General features: G+C 40.1%; 1 protein-coding gene across 1 annotated transcript in view; it reads left to right on the top strand.

Moving 5' to 3' along the window:
- The window catches only part of LOC113758580, a 28,392-nt gene extending 9,919 nt beyond the window's left edge, over positions 1-18,473 (top strand). Inside the window, exon 6 of the mRNA XM_027301365.1 lies at positions 17,947-18,473. Coding sequence (XP_027157166.1) covers positions 17,947-18,473 — 527 coding nt within the window. The remainder of the gene's footprint in view (positions 1-17,946) is intronic.
- Positions 18,474-21,067: the final 2,594 nt, after the last annotated feature.

Below are 21,067 nucleotides of genomic sequence, written 5' to 3'. Positions count from 1 at the left end.
AAGTATAAACTTAGGATGTAGAAATTTTGATAATTGAACCCTTGCGAGATTGGTATATTGGTAGGCGTTTAAATCTCATTTGGAATAATTCTTGGAATTAAGTTAGAATTGAGGACTCGAGTAGAAATTAGGAGAAAATGTGAAAAGACCGAAATACCCTCCACTACTTCGAAAATATCCATGCAACCACCAAACACTTTCTCGGACAAATTCTATATAACATAGCCATTTCCTTCGGCCGGATGCAATCTTCACCATTTCCACACTCAACATTCTCCCTACCGCGTACCATTTCACTCTCCACCCTCTCACCTCGCACCATCACTCCACCTCACCTCTTGATCATCGAAGAAAAGGAGAGAGAGAGAGAGCCGTAGCCTTAGTATCATCGACGAGAGAGCGAGCTGCAACCCGCGAGCTGCAACATTCCAGTTCTGACCGAGAGAGTGAGCTGCACCATTACCCTCATTCCAACCACGAGCTGACCATTTTCTTCTGTTTCTTCAACCCCCACCAGCGGCAACCAGTTCACCAGTTCCAACCACCAACTCCACCGCCTGCAACAGCTGCAACTACTGCAACTAGAACCAGCACTTCAGGCCTTGCGCGTGAGCCGAGAGGAAAGAAAGAAAATTCAGTGTACTGTCGAGGGAGCTGGGAGTCTAGCTGAGGTAATTTCTGAGCTAGACTAAGTTAATTAGAGGTAGATGATAGTGTTTAAGAGCTTGCATGTGAGATTTGTGCGTTTGGATGAGAGATTTAGGAACAGAAAATTCTGATGCGCGAGGGAATGGGTTTTGCCAAGAGCTGAAATGATAATGTAGCATTAACCTTGTTTATTTCTTGACAATCTGAGCTTGCATTGGTGATTAACCAACTAACCACTAGATGATTAAACTGGTTACAGACTTGCATGTTGGATTTGTGCATTCGGACGAGTAGTTTAGGAAAAAGAAAATCTGATGTGCGCAAGAATAGGTTTGCCGAGAACTGATTAGGAATAACGCAACTTTATTTGGCTTAATCGTGATGTTCTGAGATTATAGCTGTGATTGGCTAGTTAATAACAAGATAATTAAGTCCTGCATGAGGCTAATTAGCTCGGCTAAACAAGCAAAATAAAATGAAACAGAAAAGTTATGCATGCAACTTCATCCGAGACCAGCTGGATGAATTTCTGGATTTTTGGAATGATTGTAGTCGTTAACCGAATCTGATTTTGAACTAGATATGTTAATTAACAAGCTAAATGTTTGCATGTCAAATTGGAGTATTTAAAACGCTGTTTTAGCCAAGGAAAAATTGGACTTAAGACTAAGGAGCTGTTGGAATTTTTTTTGTAATCCGAGAAACTTGAGTTGGAAATTTTAGATGATTAGAGTGTTGTTTGCATCTGATTTTTTTTTTCTGGAAATGTTAATAAGCTAGCTTAGTGTTTGCATGTCGAATTTGAACACTTAACACACTGTTTTGGCCGAGGAAAAGTTGGAGTTAAGAACACCTAAGTGCTGGAACATTTTTGATAGCCGAGAGGTGAGCAAGAGTTTTTCAGTTTATTCCTGGAACTGCAGGATGTTTTGGAATATTTTCCTTGGAGCATAATACTAAAAAATGCAAGAGAAATGTGTGTTCAAACTTCGGAATCTGCTTAGCTACGAAACACTTGACGTGTTGGAAATTTTGGTTGGAAATGTTTAAGCATAGTGCTGGAAACTTTTCAGTTTAAACAAGAGTGGAAGAAAGGAGTTTCTCAGATTTCTTTTGCGAATTTTTGGTTCTAAAAGTTGCTGTTTTGAATTGTTAGCTATATTGCTACAAGAAATAATTATTGGATGCTAAGGGCTAATGATTGATGAAGCCCTTGGCTATTTGAATAATTTTTACAAGCATTTCAGTTTTGATGAAATTAACTGCTGGAGTTACTTGTTATTATTTATACTTGGTTGAAAAAAAAGAAAAAAAAACCCTTGCGGTTTAGTCGATGGAATTTCTTGGAAGCCTTGAATTTACTGTGTTTAAAAGCGATCTGATATGAGCTTGTTGAAACCAAGAGCTAAGGATTGACGAAGCCTTGGTCAGTTGTTTAATTTTTGAATAGAAATGAATCTATTGAAACCTAGGGCTAATGATTGACGAAGCCCTAGTAAGATTGCTGTTTGAATTATGAGTTGGCTATATTGACAAATCTGAAATAATATGTGCTTGTGAATCGGAATCGTAAGAAATCCGTTTTGGTCCTGTGAACTTGAGAAAGTTTTAAGCAAGCTATTTAAATATATCTTCACCCTAGTATTGAACGATAAAACTTAGTATTGTACGTTAACGTTCAAAATTCTTGTGGAGGGATTTTCTAAACTTTGCCGACTTGATATTTCTTTCTTTAACTCGAACTAACCCTATTATTTTTAGAAAATAATTTCACTAGTTTCTAAAACCCTAAGTCTTGCTTTATTTCCGTTTCTTTTCTTAAAAAAAAAAAACTTGTTTCCGCCTAGTTGTCTAGAGGAAAACTTGCTCGGCAAGAAACTTATTCAAGTAAAGTAGTTTTAATTGCATGTTGAGAAAGAAAAGTATTTTTTTTGGAAACTATACAAAATATTTTATTACTTTTACCAGTTTTAATATTAAGTGGATTGTCGATTTATTTCGAGAAAATAAACTAGTAATATACTAGATAATCTTTTATATGTATAAGCCTAGGACTTGAATAGAAAACTTATAGTTTAACACTTGGTTTTCTAGGATTTAGCGAGGATGCGGATTTCGATTTCCAACTTGAGATCTGAACTTCACTCTTGGTGAGTGTCCCTACTTGTTTTATGACTATTTGATTAAAGTGCTTTCTTGACTTGATATATGATAATTGCAAAGTGGTTTTTGATCCATCGAAGTGAGCAGTGTGTACCTTATCACACTAGCCTTTCGAGTGGTGACTTGTGTGAAATATTTTCGTGAATATCTCAAGTGTTGTGACGTCGTTGGGTGAATCCCTCGACTAGTTTATCCAAAGGGTATACTCGAGTATTACCGCTTTCTTATTTGGTGTGCGGGCCCGGGACAAGGGTATGATTGGTGTCGGAGTTAAGAAAAAGAAAAAGATCTACATGGACCGTAAGTAGTGAGAGTTGACTGAATGTCGACTATGGTAAATTTTGATCAAGCGTGGAGAATGGCTCCTGAGAGCCCATGTATCCTACCTTGTGCTGTTATACGCTTTCCTATTTGTTTACTTCAGTTGAAATTAATACGTTTTATTTGTTTTATTTGATTGCATGTTTTTGGGCACCACGGAGCTTTAGCTCACCCCACGTTTATTTGTTTTCCTTGACAGGTCTTGACGTTGGAGAAATCTGAGCCTACTTATATTTGCTTATGAATGTATTTGAACCTTGTGACTTTGATTTGCAGTTCGTAATGTAATTCGAATAAAACAATGTACTTTTGTCTTGGGTTACCACTTGAAGCTGGAAAAGTGTAAACCCTAATTTTGATATTTGGCTCATATGTAAATATTTACGTCGTATGAATATATACTTTTGAAGTTGTTTGAATTTACTACTTGGTTGTAACGCGTGAGGTATTTAAGAGCCGTCGATTGGCTATCTTCAATTGCTGTTATCTCTGAAGTTACTGTGGTTTTAGCAATTGATCTATTTTTGGGAGATCGTTATTGTAATAGTTAGGTTAATCTTCGGAAGGATTTGGGTGAGATTGTTTGCGTGAGTGTAACAGCCCCACTTTCCCCTAAGGCGAACCAAAGGGGTTAGCGGACTGCCTGCCCAGCTCTCGCCAGGACTACGGATCAGATTAGAGCTATCTATTGCGATCCGGAACTTACAAACGAGCGTAAACAGGTCAAAATGGTAAAATAACCCAAAATAAAAAATGAAATCCGGAGTCGGTCATGAATAGTGACCGACCCGTCAGAACCCAACCGAAAGAGCACGCAACCATTCACATCTGAACTTTAGCGTTTACAAATCAAAATGACATACAAAAGTTTTCAAAAGTTAATATATACACACGGTTTGCCAAATCAAAAGAGAAAATGCCCCAAAAGTACACTTAGGGTTTTAATACATGAGCTATACAAAAGATGTGTTCAACTAGCTCAATTTGGCAGCCATTTGTCAAATCCAGACCAAAAGGGTTTATTTTCCTGTAAGGAAAACAAAAGGAACGGAAAGGGGTGAGCTTGCGCTCAATGAGGTACCAAACAGATAGCATTAAAATCATGGCATTTCACATTTAACAAATCAGATACACATGTCAGATGTAAAGCAAAGGAACCAATGATTCAAATCAGAAGGATACGGGTGGCTCTCAGGAGCCAAATTTCCAGCGCAATACTTGATCCAAACCGGTTGACTCTCCGTCAACGTATATAGAACCAACGCGTCCGTAGACCCCTCTTATCACCGAATTCCGTCCACCAAACACCCCTTTACCGGGCCCGCTCACCTCAAACGAACAAAATGGTAATACTCGAGTATACCGGAATCAAGGGTCTCAATACCCAAAATCCCCGAACAGACTACCGTGGTTCGTTATCTAATCGTCCAGGCCCTTGCCGGCCCGACTCGAATAACTTAGCCACAGGATTGAGCTCATAGGTCATAGAAATCCGAACAGATGCAGACACAGATAACGGATTCAGATACAGATACAAAATAGCAGATTCAGATAGCAGATTCAGATAGGCACTCAAAATTGGCATATGAACAGAGTTGGCATATGGTACAGACAAGGAACGAGTTGGTGATAAAGTACATCCTTCGTCTCAAACAAAATTAATAAACAATATTGCAGAGCAGAAATCAAGCTTAAACAGCAATGGAGGGAGTGGTAGCACCAACCGGGACGGCTTAACTTCAAAATGTTTTCACTTCAGATGGCCTAATCGCCAAGATAACCACTAAAATAACAAAATAACCAATTGAAGGTTTTACTTCCAGAATCGAGTAAAATAGAATGCAACATGTGAGGCTCGGACTAACGTTCGTAGCCTTGCCAATAAATACTAGTAGCAGAATGAAAAAACGATTCCCTTTGGAAACGAAAAGGTACGCATGAAGACCTAGGCACAAACAACCCAAAAGACCCTTTCATTCTACCAAAAAGGCAAATCCCAACTTGAAAAGAAACCATAACGGCCCTAGAAAATCGGGCAGCACTTCCCTAATTTCTTACAATTTCAGCCATTAGCGCTTCATTATTTCCTCAAATCAGCCGCCAAATTTCACACCAAATGTCATCTCATTTCCCAAAAGCCGACGGGCTCAAGTGGTACAAGTAGCAAAAGTTAAGCTAGGAAACAACCAAAATGAAAGCAAGCCTAAAGAGAGACTCGACGACGAGTCATAAAACAATGCTGAACACAACCCCAATAGGGTCTCATATGCATAAATAAGCATGATAGCAAACCAGAATTAGAAAGAGCATTAGTCTTGGCCCCAAATAGAAAAACTGTTTTGCCCTTATTTTGCGGTAATGGCGTCAAATTCACCACGATTATCGGATGGGGGTGTAAGACCCACCGTTTCGAAGCCAAGAAACAGAGCTACAACAATGTAGAAGGTCACTCAATCCAGTTCCTAACACAACTAGGTCAAATATGCAAAATACTATACCAGAATTCCCAAAACAGGTTTGCAAATCACACAAAACTGTAATTACTATAACTCAGTCTATACAAGTCCAAATGCCGAAATTCCAAAGGTATATGATAGCTAAGACATCCAGTAACATTTCATCAGAAGACACCAACTTCAAAATCCAAACCAAATCCAGTCAAAATAGGCAATTACTATCGCAGTTCCGCACATTCTGTTCACCAAAAACAGCAACAGTAAAAACGGTATAACTCTCTCTATACAACTCCAAATGCCCTGAAATTTTGCAGGCACTTCATACTCACCAATACCTACAACTTTCATGTTTTGAGAAAAGTCCAATTCGGCCGTTAGCTATGACCTAAAATTTCGGACAGAATAGGGGTTCATGAACCCTAACTTTTCACAATTCACTTCAAATCCAAAATTGGTTGCATTTATCACTTCACACGCACTAGAGTCAAAGCCCCTTATACCGAAGCATCAAAACAACCATCCATCAAAATAATATGAAACCAGAAACGATTCATTCATAAATGTGATAAGACTTCACATAAATCGAATTGGCAGAACTCAAGAAATAAATCATATTATCCACACTCAAGCCACTTCAAGCATACTATAAACCATCATTAGGTGGTAGTAGAGGTTCAGCATCACTTACAAGTATCAAGAGATGTATAGAGGTTTTTTGGCCACCTTAAGAGCTTCAAACAAACTTCACTAATACCGCTTACTATGCTAGAGGAAAGATTTGTATGGAGTAAAAACTAAGTTAAACACTTGATTTGTGGATTTGGACAAGTTGGAAGCTTGAATGTTGAAGAATTTTCTTCCTTCTTGCAAGTGAAGAGGTTCGGGCCACAATGAAAGAAAAATGTGAATTTTTGTGATTTTTTGGATATAAATCCTTTGGTCAAAGTCAAAAATGGGAATGAGTATTTTCTTTAAGTCAAGCTCCAATGATCTTGTGACAGCTGTCACTCATCATAAATGCATTCCTATCCTTTCTTTTTTCTCTTCTCTCATGCAATCAATCTCACTCTCTACTTATCTCTTAACACCCGATAAATTTTTCACAGTATCCGAAACTTAACCTTATTGGCCGAATTTTTTCGAACTTTTCGCACTACTGGGTCCCACGTCCATTATATATTCTTAATTTTCTAAAAACTCACCAATACTAGGAAAATTATCTAAAAACTATAATTACGCATAAAATCTACCAGAAAAAGATTTCTAAGCCCGAGAATGCAGAAAACATGCAATTAAGGGGAAATAAACCCTAGGAAAATAACTAGGGTTTTACGGGTTCTCACACTCTCTCCCCCTTAAAAGAATTTCATCCTCGAAATTCCTTATCATATATACAGCCAGTTAAGTCAAGTACAACCATAAACGATCCACCGAGAAATGGCCTTTCTAGTTCACCAAATCCTTTCTAACCTAGGCCCTCATATCTTTCGTATCCGGGCGCAAGAATCCCATCTAAGATAATTCACAACTCGAGCCGGCCGGTCCCAAGAGTAAACCATCCTTATTAAAGATTCCTACCCGACATACATACCTAGCTTCCTCGAGTCCTATGATAATGATTCGTACACTTATCACATGCCCGGTTCATAACTTACGCTCAAATGAGCACTTAGACATATTCATAAAATTAGGGCCACAACACCACTTGGCCCAGTCTCACTCCGCGCAGAGACCACGCGAAGTGGCTCTGATACCAATTGTAACAGCCTCACTTTCCCCTAAGGCGAACCAAAGGGGTTAGAGGACTGCCTGCCCAGCTCTCGCCAGGACTACGGATCAGATTAGAGCTATCTATTGCGATCCGGAACTTACAAACGAGCGTAAACAGGTCAAAATGGTAAAATAACCCAAAATAAAAAAATGAAATCCGAAGTCGGCCATGAATAGTGACCGACCCGTCAGAACCCAACCGAAATAGCCAACAAACATTCACATCTGAACTTTAGCGTTTACAAATCAAAATGACATACAAAAGTTTTCAAAAGTTAATATATACACACGGTTTGCCAAATCAAAAGAGAAAATGCCCCAAAAGTACACTTAGGGTTTTAATACATGAGCTATACAAAAGATGTGTTCAACTAGCTCAATTTGGCAGCCATTTGTCAAATCCAGACCAAAAGGGTTTATTTTCCTGTAAGGAAAACAAAAGGAACGGAAAGGGGTGAGCTTGCGCTCAATGAGGTACCAAACAGATAGCATTAAAATCATGGCATTTCACATTTAACAAATCAGATACACATGTCAGATGTAAAGCAAAGGAACCAATGATTCAAATCAGAAGGATAACGGGTGGCTCTCATGGAGCAAATTTTCCAGCGCAATACTTGATCCAAACCGGTTGAGCTTCCGTCACGTATATAGAACCAACGCGTCCGTAGACGCCCTCTTATCGACGAATTCCGTCCACCAACACCCCTTTACGGGCCCTCGCTCACGCTCAAACGAACCAAAATGTATACTCGAAGTATACCGGATCAAGGGTCTCAATACCCAAAATCCTCGAACAGACTACCGTGGTTCGTTATCTAATCGTCCAGGCCCTTGCCGGCCCGACTCGAATAACTTAGCCACAGGATTGAGCTCATAGGTCATAGAAATCCGAACAGATGCAGACACAGATAACAGATTCAAATTTTGCATAGTAAATTGGCATATGAACAGACTAGAGAACGAGTGTGATAAAGTACACCCTCGTCTCGAACAAATAAACAGATTGCAGAGCAGAAATCAAGTTAAACAGCAAATGGAGGGGAGTGGTCACTCACCGGCTCAACTTCAAAAGTTTTCACTTCAGATTGGCCTTAATCGCCAAGAAACGCTAAAATAAACCAAAAATAAACAAGTTGAAGGTTTTACTTCCAGAATCGAGTAAGATAGAAGTGCACAATTGTGGAGGCTCGACTACACGTCGTACGCCTTGCCAAATAAATACTTAGTGCAAGATGAAAAACACGATTTCCCTTGGAAACGAAAAGGTAGCAATGAAGACCTAGGCGCAAAACAACCAAAAGCCCTTTCATTTCTACCAAAGGCAAATCCAACTTAAAGAATCAAACGGCCTAGAAAATCGGACAGCATTTCCCCTAAATTTCTTACTTTTCCAGCCATTAAGGCTTCATTATTTCCTCAAATCAGCCCCAACATTTCACACCAAAGGTCATCTCATTTCCCAAAAAGCCGTACAGGGCTCAAAGTGGTACAAGTACAAAAGTTAGCTAGGAAACAACCAAAATGAAAGCAAGCCCTAAGAGAGACTCGACGACGAGTCATAAAACAATGCTGAACACAACCCCAATAGGGTCTCATATGCATAAATAAGCATGATAGCAAACCAGAATTAGAAAGAGCATTAGTCTTGGCCCCAAATAGAAAAACTGTTTTGCCCTTATTTTGCGGTAATGGCGTCGAATTCACCACGATTATCGGATGGGGGTGTAAGACCCACCGTTTCGAAGCCAAGAAACAGAGCTACAACAATGTAGAAGGTCACTCAATCCAGTTCCTAACACAACTAGGTCAAATATGCAAAATACTATACCAGAATTCCCAAAACAGGTTTGTAAATCACACAAAACTGTAATTACTATAACTCAGTCTATACAAGTCCAAATGCCGACATTCCAAAGGTATATGATAGCTAAGACATCCAGTAACATTTCATCAGAAGACACCAACTTCAAAATCCAAACCAAATCCAGTCAAAATAGGCAATTACTATCGCAGTTCCGCACATTCTGTTCACCAAAAACAGCAACAGTAAAAACGGTATAACTCTCTCTATACTACTCCAAATGCCCTTAAATTTTGCAGGAACTTCATACTCACCAATACCTACAACTTTCATGTTTTGAGCAAAGTCCAATTCGGCCGCTAGCTATGACCTAAAATTTCGGACAGAATAGGGGTTCATGAACCCTAACTTTTCACAATTCACTTCAAATCCAAAATTGGTTGCATTTATCAACAATTCACACCCACTAGAGTCAAAGCCCCTTATTACCAACCATCAAAACCAAACCCATACCAATCAAATCATATGAACCAGAAATTCATCATACGAATGGAAAACTTCACTTAAAATCAAGCAACCAAGAAATAAATCATATATTCCAACACTCAAGCCACTTCTAAGCATACTATAACCATCATTAGGTGTAGTAGAGGTTCAAGCATCACTTACCAAGTATCAAGAGATGTATAGAGGTGTTGGCCACCTTAGAGCTTCAAACAAACTTCACTAATACCCTTACTATCACTAGAAGGAAAGATTGTATGGAGTAAAAACTAAGTTAAACACTTGATTTGGTGGATTTGGACAAGTTGGAAGCTTGAAATGTTGAAGAATTTTCTTCCTTCTTGCAAGTGAGAGGTTCGGCCACAATGAGAAGAAAAATGGTGAATTTTGTGATTTTTTTGAGATATATAATCCTTTGGTCAAAAAAGTCAAAAATATGAATAGTATTTCTTAAGTCAACTCCAATGATCTTGTGACACTTGTCACTATCATAAATGCATTCCTATCCTTTCTTTTCTCTCTCTCATCAATCAAATCTCACTCTCTACTTATCTCTTAACACCCGATAAATTTTTCACAGTATCCGAAACTTAACCTTATTGGCCGAATTTTTCGAACTTTTCGCACTAGTGGGTCCCACGTCCATTATATATTCTTAATTTTCTAAAAACTCACCAATACTAGGAAAATTATCTAAAAACTATAATTACGCATAAAATCTACCAGAAAAAGATTTCTAAGCCCGAGAATGCAGAAAACATGCAATTAAGGGGAAATAAACCCTAGGAAAATAACTAGGGTTTTACGGGTTCTCACACTCTCTCCCCCTTAAAAGAATTTCATCCTCGAAATTCCTTATCATATATACAGCCAGTTAAGTCAAGTACAACCATAAACGATCCACCGAGAAATGGCCTTTCTAGTTCACCAAATCCTTTCTAACCTAGGCCCTCATATCTTTCGTATCCGGGCGCAAGAATCCCATCTAAGATAATTCACAACTCGAGCCGGCCGGTCCCAAGAGTAAACCATCCTTATTAAAGATTCCTACCCGACATACATACCTAGCTTCCTCGAGTCCTATGATAATGATTCGTACACTTATCACATGCCCGGTTCATAACTTACGCTCAAATGAGCACTTAGACATATTCATAAAATTAGGACCACAACACCACTTGGCCCAGTCTCACTCCGCGCAGAGACCACGCGAAGTGGCTCTGATACCAATTGTAACAGCCCCACTTTCCCCTAAGGCGAACCAAAGGGGTTAGCGGACTGCCTGCCCAGCTCTCGCCAGGACTACGGATCAGATTAGAGCTATCTATTGCGATCCGGAACTTACAAACGAGCGTAAACAGGTCAAAATGGTAAAATAACCCAAAATAAAAAAATGATAATCCGAAGTCGGCCATGAATAGTGACCGACCCGTCAGAACCCAACCGAAATAGCCAACAAACATTCACATCTGAACTTTAGCGTTTACAAATCAAAATGACATACAAAAGTTTTCAAAAGTTAATATATACACACGGTTTGCCAAATCAAAAGAGAAAATGCCCCAAAAGTACACTTAGGGTTTTAATACATGAGCTATACAAAAGATGTGTTCAACTAGCTCAATTTGGCAGCCATTTGTCAAATCCAGACCAAAAGGGTTTATTTTCCTGTAAGGAAAACAAAAGGAACGGAAAGGGGTGAGCTTGCGCTCAATGAGGTACCAAACAGATAGCATTAAAATCATGGCATTTCACATTTAACAAATCAGATACACATGTCAGATGTAAGCCAAAGGAACCAATGATTTCAAATCAGAAGGATACGGTGCTCTCAGGAGCCAAATTTCCAGCGCAATACTTGATCCAAACCGGGTTTGACTCTCCGTCAACGTATATAGAACCAACGCGTCCGTAACCCCTCTCTATCACCGAATTCTGTCACCAAACCACCCCTTACCCGGGGCCCGCTCACCTCAAACAACAAATTATGGTAATACTCGAGTATACCGGAATCAAGGGTCTCAATACCCAAAATCCCCGAACGACTACCGTGTTCGTTATCTAACGTCCAGGCCCTTGCGGCCCGCCCGACTCGAATTAACTTTAGCCACAGGATTGAGCTCTATTTAGGTCATTAGAAATCTGAACAGATGCAAGACACAGATAACAGATTCAGATACAGATACAGAAATAGCAGATTCAGATAGCAGATTCAGACGGCAGATTCAGATAGCACTCAAAATTGGCATATGGACAGACAGGAGAACGAGTGTTGATAAAGTACAACCCTCGTCTCAACCAAATTAAAACAAATTGCAGAGCAGAATCAAGTTAAAACAGCCAATGGAGGGAGTGGTACACTCACCGGCTTCAACTTCAAAACAAGTTTCACTTCAGATTGCCTTAATTCGCCCAAGAAACCCTAAAATAACCAAAAATAAACCAATTGAAGGTTTTACTTCCAGAATCGAGGTAAACAGAATGCACATGTGAGGCTCGCGACTACACGTCGTTACGCCTTGCCAAATAAATACTAGCTGCAAGAATGAAAAACACGATTCCCTTGGAAACGAAAAGGTACATGAAGACCTAGGCGCAAACAACCCAAAAGCCCCTTTCATTTCTACCAAAAGGCAATCCAACTAAAAGAACCAAACGGCCTAGAAAATCGGGCAGCACTTTCCCCTAAATTTTCTTACTTTTCCAGCCATTAAGGCTTCATTATTTCCTCAAATCAGCCCCCTCAACTTTCACACCCAAAGGTCATCTCATTTCCTAAAAGCCGTACAGGGCTCAAAGTGGTACAAGTACAAAAGTTAGCTAGGAAACAACCAAAATGAAAGCAAGCCCTAAGAGAGACTCGACGACGAGTCATAAAACAATGCTGAACACAACCCCAATAGGGTCTCATATGCATAAATAAGCATGATAGCAAACCAAAATTAGAAAGAGCATTAGTCTTGGCCCCAAATAGAAAAACTGTTTTGCCCTTATTTTGCGGTAATGGCGTCAAATTCACCACGATTATCGGATGGGGGTGTAAGACCCACCGTTTCGAAGCCAAGAAACAGAGCTACAACAATGTAGAAGGTCACTCAGTCCATTTCCTAACACAACTAGGTCAAATATGCAAAATACTATACCAGAATTCCCAAAACAGGTTTGCAAATCACACAAAACTGTAATTACTATAACTCAGTCTATACAAGTCCAAATGCCGAAATTCCAAAGGTATATGATAGCTAAGACATCCAGTAACATTTCATCAGAAGACACCAACTTCAAAATCCAAACCAAATCCAGTCAAAATAGGCAATTACTATCGCAGTTCCGCACATTCTGTTCACCAAAAACAGCAACAGTAAAAACGGCATAACCCTCTCTATACTACTCCAAATGCCCTGAAATCTTGCAGGCACTTCATACTCACCAATACCTACAACTTTCATGTTTTGAGCAAAGTCCAATTCGGCCGCTAGCTATGACCTAAAATTTCGGACAGAATAGGGGTTCATGAACCTAACTTTTCACAATTCACTTTCAAATCCAAAATTGGTTGCATTTATCAACAATTCACACCACTAGAGTCAAAGCCCCTTATTACCAACCACTCAAAAACAACCATACCATCAAAATCATATGAAACCAGAAAATTCATCATAAAATGGAAAACTTCACTAAATCAAGCCAAACCAAGAAATAAATCATATATTCCAACACTCAAGCCACTTCTAAGCATACTATAACCATCATTAGGTGTAGTAGAGGTTCAAGCATCACTTACAAGTATCAAGAGATGTATAGAGGTGTTGGCCACCTTAGAGCTTCAAACAAACTTCACTAATACCCTTACTATCACTAGAAGGAAAGATTGTATGGAGTAAAAACTAAGTTAAACACTTGATTTGGTGGATTTGGACAAGTTGGAAGCTTGAAATGTTGGAAGAATTTTCTTCCTTCTTGCAAGTGGAGAGGTTCGGCCACAATGAGAAGAAAAATGGTGAATTTTGTGATTTTTTTTTGAGATTATATAATCCTTTGGTCAAAAAAGTCAAAATGTGAATAGTATTTCTTAAGTCAACTCCAATGATCTTGTGACACTTGTCACTATCATAAAAGCATTCCTATCCTTTCTTTTCTCTCTCTCATCAATCAAATCTCACTCTCTACTTATCTCTTAACACCCGATAAATTTTTCACAGTATCCGAAACTTAACCTTATTGGCCGAATTTTTTCGAACTTTTCGCACTACTGGGTCCCACGTCCATTATATATTCTTAATTTTCTAAAAACTCACCAATACTAGGAAAATTATCTAAAAACTATAATTACGCATAAAATCTACCAGAAAAAGATTTCTAAGCCCGAGAATGCAGAAAACATGCAATTAAGGGGAAATAAACCCTAGGAAACTAACTAGGGTTTTACGGGTTCTCACACTCTCTCCCCCTTAAAAGAATTTCATCCTCGAAATTCCTTATCATATATACAGCCAGTTAAGTCAAGTACAACCATAAACGATCCACCGAGAAATGGCCTTTCTAGTTCACCAAATCCTTTCTAACCTAGGCCCTCATATCTTTCGTATCCGGGCGCAAGAATCCCATCTAAGATAATTCACAACTCGAGCCGGCCGGTCCCAAGAGTAAACCATCCTTATTAAAGATTCCTACCCGACATACATACCTAGCTTCCTCGAGTCCTATGATAATGATTCGTACACTTATCACATGCCCGGTTCATAACTTACGCTCAAATGAGCACTTAGACATATTCATAAAATTAGGGCCACAACACCACTTGGCCCAGTCTCACTCCGCGCAGAGACCACGCGAAGTGGCTCTGATACCAATTGTAACAGCCTCACTTTCCCCTAAGGCGAACCAAAGGGGTTAGAGGACTGCCTGCCCAGCTCTCGCCAGGACTACGGATCAGATTAGAGCTATCTATTGCGATCCGGAACTTACAAACGAGCGTAAACAGGTCAAAATGGTAAAATAACCCAAAATAAAAAAATGAAATCCGAAGTCGGCCATGAATAGTGACCGACCCGTCAGAACCCAACCGAAATAGCCAACAAACATTCACATCTGAACTTTAGCGTTTACAAATCAAAATGACATACAAAAGTTTTCAAAAGTTAATATATACACACGGTTTGCCAAATCAAAAGAGAAAATGCCCCAAAAGTACACTTAGGGTTTTAATACATGAGCTATACAAAAGATGTGTTCAACTAGCTCAATTTGGCAGCCATTTGTCAAATCCAGACCAAAAGGGTTTATTTTCCTGTAAGGAAAACAAAAGGAACGGAAAGGGGTGAGCTTGCGCTCAATGAGGTACCAAACAGATAGCATTAAAATCATGGCATTTCACATTTAACAAATCAGATACACATGTCAGATGTAAAGCAAAGGAACCAATGATTCAAATCAGAAGGATACGGGTGGCTCTCAGGAGCCAAATTTCCAGCGCAATACTTGATCCAAACCGGTTGACTCTCCGTCAACGTATATAGAACCAACGCGTCCGTAGACCCCTCTTATCACCGAATTCCGTCCACCAAACACCCCTTTACCGGGTCCGCTCACCTCAAACGAACAAAATGGTAATACTCGAGTATACCGGAATCAAGGGTCTCAATACCCAAAATCCCCGAACAGACTACCGTGGTTCGTTATCTAATCGTCCAGGCCCTTGCCGGCCCGACTCGAATAACTTAGCCACAGGATTGAGCTCATAGGTCATAGAAATCCGAACAGATGCAGATACAGATAACAGATTCAGATACAGATACAGAATAGCAGATTCAGATAGCAGATTCAGACGGCAGATTCAGATAGGCACTCAAAATTGGCATATGGACAGACAAGAGAACGAGTGTGATAAAGTACACCCTCGTCTCAAACAAATTAAACAAATTGCAGAGCAGAAATCAAGTTAAACGGCAATGGAGGGGAGTGGTACACTCACCGGCTCAACTTCAAAAGTTTTCACTTCAGATTGGCCTTAATCGCCAAGAAACCCTAAAATAACCAAAATAAACCAATTGAAGGTTTTACTTCCAGAATCGAGTAAACAGAATGCACATGTGAGGCTCGACTACACGTCGTACGCCTTGCCAAATAAATACTAGTGCAAGAATGCAAAAAAACACGATTCCCTTGGAAACGAAAAGGTAGCATGAAGACCTAGGCGCAAACAACCCAAAAGCCCTTTCATTTCTACCAAAAGGCAAATCCAACTTAAAAGAACCAAACGGCCTAGAAAATCGGGCAGCACTTCCCCTAAATTTCTTACTTTTCCAGCCATTAAGGCTTCATTATTTCCTCAAATCAGCCCCAACATTTCACACCAAAGGTCATCTCATTTCCCAAAAACCGTACAGGGCTCAAAGTGGTACAAGTACAAAAGTTAGCTAGGAAACAACCAAAATGAAAGCAAGCCCTAAGAGAGACTCGACGACGAGTCATAAAACAATGCTGAACACAACCCCAATAGGGTCTCATATGCATAAATAAGCATGATAGCAAACCAGAATTAGAAAGAGCATTAGTCTTGGCCCCAAATAGAAAAACTGTTTTGCCCTTATTTTGCGGTAATGGCGTCGAATTCACCACGATTATCGGATGGGGGTGTAAGACCCACCGTTTCGAAGCCAAGAAACAGAGCTACAACAATGTAGAAGGTCACTCAATCCAGTTCCTAACACAACTAGGTCAAATATGCAAAATACTATACCAGAATTCCCAAAACAGGTTTGTAAATCACACAAAACTGTAATTACTATAACTCAGTCTATACAAGTCCAAATGCCGACATTCCAAAGGTATATGATAGCTAAGACATCCAGTAACATTTCATCAGAAGACACCAACTTCAAAATCCAAACCAAATCCAGTCAAAATAGGCAATTACTATCGCAGTTCCGCACATTCTGTTCACCAAAAACAGCAACAGTAAAAACGGTATAACTCTCTCTATACTACTCCAAATGCCCTGAAATTTTGCAGGCACTTCATACTCACCAATACCTACAACTTTCATGTTTTGAGCAAAGTCCAATTCGGCCGCTAGCTATGACCTAAAATTTCGGACAGAATAGGGGTTCATGAACCCTAACTTTTCACAATTCACTTCAAATCCAAAATTGGTTGCATTTATCAACAATTCACACCCACTAGATTCAAAGCCCCTTATTACCAACCATCAAAAACAACCATACCATCAAAATCATATGAAACCAGAAAATTCATCATAAAATGGAAAACTTCACTAAATCAAGCCAAACCAAGAAATAAATCATATATTCCAACACTCAAGCCACTTCTAAGCATACTATAACCATCATTAGGTGTAGTAGAGGTTCAACCATCACTTACCAAGTATCAAGAGATGTAGAGAGGTGTTGGCCACCTTAGAGTTTCAAACAAACTTCACTAATACCCTTACTATCACTAGAAGGAAAGATTGTATGGAGTAAAAACTAAGTTAAACACTTGATTTGGTGGATTTGGACAAGTTGGAAGCTTGAAATGTTGAAGAATTTTCTTCCTTCTTGCAAGTGAGAGGTTCGGCCACAATGAGAAGAAAAATGGTGAATTTTGTGATTTTTTTGAGATATATAATCCTTTGGTCAAAAAAGTCAAAAATGTGAATAGTATTTCTTAAGTCAACTCCAATGATCTTGTGACACTTGTCACTATCATAAAAGCATTCCTATCCTTTCTTTTCTCTCTCTCATCAATCAAATCTCACTCTCTACTTATCTCTTAACACCCGATAAATTTTTCACAGTATCCGAAACTTAACCTTATTGGCCGAATTTTTTCGAACTTTTCGCACTACTGGGTCCCACGTCCATTATATATTCTTAATTTTCTAAAAACTCACCAATACTAGGAAAATTATCTAAAAACTATAATTACGCATAAAATCTACCAGAAAAAGATTTCTAAGCCCGAGAATGCAGAAAACATGCAATTAAGGGGAAATAAACCCTAGGAAAAGAACTAGGGTTTTACGGGTTCTCACAGTGAGTCCTGGCGAGAGCTAGGCAGACGGCCCGCCAACCCTATGGTTCGCCATAGGGGGAAGTGGGGTCGCCACAGGTGGTATCAGAGCCTAGGTTAGAAAAGTTATTTGAAAGATATATTAGATGTGTTAGAAACCCTAATCCTTTCTAGAAGTAAGAAATGAGACCTTTAGATATATCTTAAGCGATATTTGAACCAATTAGCTATTTAAGTTTTAATCTTTGGATTTTGGTTATTTTGCAGGTATGGAGAATGGAAACGGACATGCTAATGGTAGTGGAGCGTCTAATGGACATGTAGAGCCGCTTAGATCCATTTCATATAGACCACGAGGCGGAGGAGACCGCGTGAGATATACTCCAACTGATAGGCATCCTCGATGCCAGTGTAGGGCTATATACGTGTATCCTAACGATTTGGTGTTGTCCTTAGACGATGAGCGTCGCCATTTGTGGGACGCTAACCACACCCTGACCCAGGATGTAGAGGAGCTGAGTATCATGGTAGATACTCAGTTTGACCGTATAGCTGAGTTAGAGCAGAGGTTAGCAGCTGAGCATGCTAGGCTGGAGGCTGCTCGCGTGGAGATAGAGCGACCGAGGTCTAGGGTGACTCGATCCGGTATCAGGGCTGATGCTGCGATGATGATGGATGAGGTCACGAGTATCCTTCAGGGTATCGAGCAGGCGGGTGTTGAAGAGGACCCGGAGGAGGACCCGGAGGAGGATCCGGAGGAGGATGTTGCCCCTAGTAGCGCTGTTGAGGGTTAGGTTAGACCTTGATAGTACTAGATATGTAGGGTTAGAAAGGGGGACATTAGTTAAGTCTTCAAATTTTGTCTAGGTGGATGACTTACTTTTGAAGCCCCATATCCCTAAATTTTTGTTTCAGGGATCAGTTGTATGTATTTTTGTAAACTCATGTGCCTTACTTTTGGAAATGTCCCAATCACTTATTTGTATGACTTTTACTCGTAAATATACGTTAAGCGTTTTATTCTTCTTTTTCTCAATTTCTATGTTGTTTTTACTTACAAAGAGAGAAATAATAACAAAGAATATTCTCGCCTAATCGCCTTATTTTCCAATAATAGGCATAACTAGTCTATGGATCGTCAAGTAATAGGAAGGGGACGTGGGTGACCTACTAGACAACACCCAGAAGCGGGTGGTGATAGGGAACCTGAGGTCAATCAAGACCAAGGGCAAGAGGGAATGGCCGGAGATCAAGTGGCCACCGCAATTAATCAGATCACTGATGTCTTAGAGCGCTTGACTGAACACCAAGCCTCTGGACCAGTACATCACCAAGGAGGCCCAGCCGATACTGAGGATCGGGCATTAGAAAGATTTCTGAAGTTCGGACCTCCCAAGTTTTATGGAGGACCCGAACAGGAGATAGCCGAAGGCTGATGGGAGAGAATCTCTGACATTTTCGCAACCTTAAACTATGCGGAAGAGAGACAAGTGACTTTTGCCGCATTCCAGTTTGAGGGAGCTGCTCGTTCCTGGTGGAACCTGGTTAGGGTTAACTGGGATAGGAACCATACTCCAAGGACTTGAGCGAACTTCATAAGGTAGTTCAACGCCAAATTCCTTCCACCTCTCATCCAAGAGAAGAGAGAGGATGACTTCATCAAATGTAAGCAGGGGGCGACGAGTGTCGCCGAATATGAAGTACAGTTTACAAAATTGTCCCGTTTTGCTCCTGAATTGATAGCCACGGAGCAAAGGCGCGTAACGAGATTTGTGCAGGGACTAAACGTAGAAATACAAGAAGGTTTAGCTGCCGTGAGGATAGACACTTTTGTCGACGCTGTCGAGAGAGCCCAACGGGTTGAAGTAGCCAGAGCTCAAGTGAAATCTTTTCAAGCTAAGAAAAGATTTGCCCCTAGTAGTAGTCGGGAACCGACTTATGAAAATGCTCCACGGCCAAAATAAGTCGAGGAACAAGCAGACTGAATAGTCCTGGAGCACCACGAGGCGCCCTAGCGAGAGGAACTGGGGCAAGAAGTGCAGGGGGGAGAGATAATGGAGCTAGAAGGGGACCAAATGGAAGAGGTCAATCTAGGAATGCCTCACAAGGAGGTCGTGCGATAACTCCACAGACAACTTGTGGGTATTGCAAGAGACCTGGCCATACTATGGATGGTTGCTGTAGGAAACAAGGAAAGTGCTTGAAGTGTGGGAGTAGTGAGCACCAAATTTCCGGTTGCCCAAAAATACAAGACGATGGAAGCCTAAATGCTGGACCAGCCAACTCTGGAGGGAATAGGCCGACAGTTCCTGCCAGGGCATACGCTATAGATGACCAACCTGTACCTGATTCCTCGGAAGTCGTGGAAGGTACTCTTCCAATTTTTCATCGATTAGCAAAAGTGTTAATTGATCCTGGTACAACTCATTCATTTGTGAATCCAACATTTATGTCCGAAATTGATGTGAAACCTGTTAGATTACCCTTTGATCTTGAAGTTAGGACACCAATGGGTAATAAGAATATAATCACTAGCTTAGCTTATAAGAATTGCGAATTCTGGATTGGAGAGCGTAAAATGCTAGTGGATTTGATAAGCCTGGATATAAAAGGTTATGATGTTATTATAGGAATGAATTTCCTAGCTCATCATCATGCTAAGCTGGACTGTAGAGCAAAAGTGTTAGAACTTTGGATTCCCGGGGAAGCAACCCTGAAATTAGATGTGAAAGGTAGGTTAGCATCGTCTGCTATGATCTCGGGAATACGGGCGAGGAAAATGTTACATAAATGAGCGCAAGGTTTCCTAGCCTTCCTGATTAACGCTCCTAGTGATCAAGTGAAGTTAAAAGATGTACCAGTGGTACGGGAATTTTCGGACGTTTTCCCTGAAGAATTAAAGATATTACCGCCGGAGAGAGAAGTGGAGTTCAAGATTGACTTGATGCCGGGAACGGCCCCGATTTCTAAGACTCCGTACCGAATGGCTCCTGCAGAATTAAAAGAATTGAAAATTCAACTGCAGGACCTATTGGAGAAAGGTTTCGTTAGGGAGAATGATTCACCATGGGGAGCACCCGTTCTATTTGTTAAGAAAAAGGACGGAAGCTTGAGGTTATGTATTGATTACCGAGGGTTAAATGAGGTTACAATTAAGAATAAATACCCTCTACCGTTGATTGATAGCCTGTTTGATCAGTTGCAAGGATCCGTAGTTTTCACTAAGCTGGATTTGAGGCCAGGGTATTAGCAGTTGAAAATTAAGAAGGAAGATATACCCAAGACTGCTTTTAATACACGATATGGACATTTTGAATTTGCAGTCATGCCTTTTGGACTAACCAACGCACCAGCTGCCTTCATGGACCTAATGCAGAGAGTCTTTAAG

Source organism: Coffea eugenioides, unplaced genomic scaffold (assembly GCF_003713205.1).
Source record: "Coffea eugenioides isolate CCC68of unplaced genomic scaffold, Ceug_1.0 ScVebR1_57;HRSCAF=291, whole genome shotgun sequence".
NCBI classification, from domain to species: domain Eukaryota; kingdom Viridiplantae; phylum Streptophyta; class Magnoliopsida; order Gentianales; family Rubiaceae; genus Coffea; species Coffea eugenioides.
Note: the sequence above shows the minus strand (reverse complement) of the source record. Positions and strands in the feature narration are given on the sequence as shown.